Source organism: Primulina tabacum, chromosome 2 (genome assembly GCF_025594145.1).
Source record: "Primulina tabacum isolate GXHZ01 chromosome 2, ASM2559414v2, whole genome shotgun sequence".
NCBI classification, from domain to species: Eukaryota; Viridiplantae; Streptophyta; class Magnoliopsida; order Lamiales; family Gesneriaceae; genus Primulina; species Primulina tabacum.
This window is the reverse complement of record NC_134551.1, coordinates 41,985,860-41,989,079: the sequence shown is the minus strand read 5'-3', so window position 1 is coordinate 41,989,079 and position 3,220 is coordinate 41,985,860. Positions and strand designations below refer to the sequence as shown.

Here is a 3,220-nt window from a genome sequence, read left to right as displayed (position 1 = left end):
AACTCTGGATGCTGCGGCTGGTGGCACGATCTTTGCCAAATCGCTTGGTCAAGCGTATGATTTGCTTTAACAGATGACTATTAATAGCTACCAATGGTTGTCTGAGAGGTCGGAAGTAAAGAGGACAGCTGGAGTTTATACTGTGGATCCTATTACATCACTCACTGCCCAATTTTCAGCATTGACTATGCAGATGCAGCTATGAATAGGGTGAGCACAACAGAGGGTGAAGGTGCACCGATTGTTGTTGAAGAATCACATCTTCATGAAGAAGCTCAATACATCAACAACAAGAATTTTGATGGCTATGGAGGATATTGAGGTAACCCTCTCCCTAATACTTATCATCCTTGTTTAAGAAACCATGAAAGTTTTCATATGCAAATAATAAGAATGTGTTGAATCCTCCAACGGTGTCCAATACATCAAATGGGGAAGGGAAGCCATCATTTGAGGATTTAGTTGGTACATTTGTTGCTGAATCTGGTAGGAGGATAGATAGGACTGATTCTAGGCTTGACAACCTAGAGACACACCTGACAAATATTGGTGCTTCCTTGAAAATCGTGGAGTCACAAGTTGGGCAGATAACGAGGCAACTCATGTCTCAACCGTCAGGCCCAGTACCAAAGACTGCAGACCCAAATCTGAGAGAAGTGAACGCCATTTTCATACAACATGGAGAGATTGGAATGGTTGAAGGAGAAGAGGAAAAGGTTGATCCCACATCCATCCGGGAAGATAAGCCAACACCAAGCAAAGGAATCTGAGGTAAGAAAGATAAGAGTTATGATTTAGATCAGTGCATTGATCTTTTTATACTTCCCCACCCCTAGAGATTTATACAATTGAATGCTGAATTTCAAAAGAAAAAAATTCTTGAAGATCTCAAGAACCTACACACTAACATTTAGTCTGCAGATCAGGAGGAAGTGACATTTACCGAATGAGGTGATGAGAGGATACAAATAATTCTTCCACAGAAGCTGCAAGACTCCGGAGAATTCGTTGTACTATACGCAATAGGGGACCAAATAGTGGGAAAAGCTAATTGTGATTCAGTATCGAGCGTAAATATAATGCCAAGTTCTCTCTACGAGAAACTTGTACTGAGCAGGATGAAGCACACGGAACTAATCTTGAAGCTGGCAAATAAATCGGTCAAGGTACCATTGGGTTTTGTAGAAGATATTGAAATTCAGATCGATAAACCGAGGCTTCCAGCAGATTTCGTGGTGCTTGATATGGAGCACAGTCAGAATGTTCGTGTCATTATAGGACGACCATTATTGGCTACTGCTGGAGCCGTCATTGACGTGAATCAAGGAAGGTTGACCATCAAGGTTGAAGATCAAAGGGTTGCAATCAAGGCATCCAAGAGATTACATGACCCACCTTGAACATGCTAGAGGCAGTCAGGCTGAAGACGTTAAACCAATCGCTTATTGGGAGGCAACCCAATCAGTATATTTTAATGCTTTTGTTATTTTCTTTATTTTCAGTAGTATAATTTCTTTAGCATTTTTATTTTATTAAATTATGCATGTGAAAATTAGACATTGATACGTGCTTTATTATATAGGTAAGGGTTGAAAAAGCAAGGAAAGGATCTTAAGTGAACAAAATTTTGGAAGTACTAGTGCCTAGGCGCCAATTATTAAACACTGCAGCGCCCGTTCATGCAAAGGATTAGCGTCTAGGGGCGCCCATAAATCAGCACTGCAACGCCAATATTCCAAAAGAACAAGCACCGCAGCGTCATTTATCGAGCGCCGCAGAAACAAGTACTTAAAGACTCAGTGCCTAGGCGCTAACCAACGAGTGCCGCGGCGCTCAAGTGCCAAAGAGTTTGCGCCGCGGCGCTAGTTCGTGCTATAAAAAAACACCTTTCAAAATTTCATTCCCCCTCAAACCTAACAGTAGCGCCGTGACATTCTCTTCCTCTCCACCAACGAAAATCACCCCTCCTCCACAAATTCCTAATTTGAACCAACACAATACACAACACAAATCACTCTCAAGACAAATTCATCTCCATATCTCAATTGCAAGGCTTCCTTGGGCTTAAGAATTTCAACGATAGTTTTCAAAACGATCGGTTTGCCAGCCAATTTCGGTCCTATAACAAGGTAATCGTGTTTGGTGTTGTGAATCTCGAATTTCATGTTCAAATTTGAAGGAATAAAGTTCTCGAGTTTGTGCACATAAGTTGCTCGATAAATTTTCTAAGTGAGTTTGTTCTTGAGGATTGTTGGATTGGAATATTGCATGTTACTTTTTTATTGTTGTGACTATATTGTTGGTACATCGTTGTTGCGAGACGTTGTTGTAGGGACAATTGTTATCGTGCGAGGTTGTTATTCGAGTGAGTCATGCCGCCAAAGAAGAAGAGTAAGCATGGTCAATCTGGGGATTGTGAGTCTTCTGCTGCTGGTTTTTATAGACGACGGTTTTGAGATGCTATTGCCGCAGAGAATTATACAAAATTGCAAGAAAAAATATGTAGCGGGAAAGAGAGATGGATCAGAGCATCTCGGGTTGTGACACATTGGTTCTTGCTCGGCATTTGAATTGGGATGAGTTTCTGAAGCCGCCTGCAGATGCTGTGATGATCAGGAGGTGAAAGGTTGCCTTCGATAGTAAGACGATCAACTTGTTGTACTCGATGTCTGACGATGACACCGACGAGTACACGATGTTTATGAGAGAGACCTACCCCTACGAGACGACCGTTACTACACTTCGTGAGTCGGGCAACGTTTGGAAGCTCAATAAACAACGAGCCCCGATCACATTCCCGACGATATCCATGATAAGGGAAGCATATAACTGGTATCATTTTGTAGCCTTGAGGTTGATGCCATCGGGGCATGTTTCGGATGTGACGAAGAATAAGATAGCGTTGGTTTACTGTATCATCATCGGAGAGACAGTGGATGCAGGCCGGGTGATCGTGAGTTCGATCTTGCACGCTGATTTGGGCACCTCCACAGTTGGCATGCCACGTTCTTCGACCATCACGGATCTCTGCCACCTAGAGGGGGTTACATGGGACGATAGTGAGCTGGTGTTGCACAAAAAAGGAGATATCTTACTGGTTTGGGAGCTCTCGAGGGATAAGAGAAGGAGAAAAGTTACTAGACGAGGCTTCAGGGAGTGGAGCACAACCACAACCCGCCCACGGGCACCACACATACGACAGGCAGGTACAGGGAGGGTA

The 3,220-nt window shown here is 43.1% G+C and overlaps 1 protein-coding gene across 1 annotated transcript; it reads left to right on the top strand.

Annotated features, from left to right (window-relative positions):
• The first annotated feature begins 678 nt into the window (after positions 1 to 678).
• On the top strand, positions 679 to 1,400 carry LOC142537689 (uncharacterized). Its single transcript, XM_075643182.1, has 2 exons — positions 679 to 771; positions 984 to 1,400. The coding sequence occupies exons 1-2, from the start codon at positions 679 to 681 to the stop codon at positions 1,398 to 1,400; spliced, it is 510 nt and encodes a 169-aa protein (XP_075499297.1).
• The last annotated feature ends 1,820 nt before the right edge of the window (positions 1,401 to 3,220 follow it).

Excerpts from the sequence above, each read along its gene's own strand:
- LOC142537689 (XM_075643182.1), top strand. The coding sequence starts at position 679 with ATGGAGAGATTGGAATGGTTGAAGGAGAAGAGGAAAAGGTTGATCCCA. Across the intron at positions 772-983 it reads ACCAAGCAAAGGAATCTGAG|AAGCTGCAAGACTCCGGAGA; the intron begins GTAAGAAAGATA and ends ATTCTTCCACAG.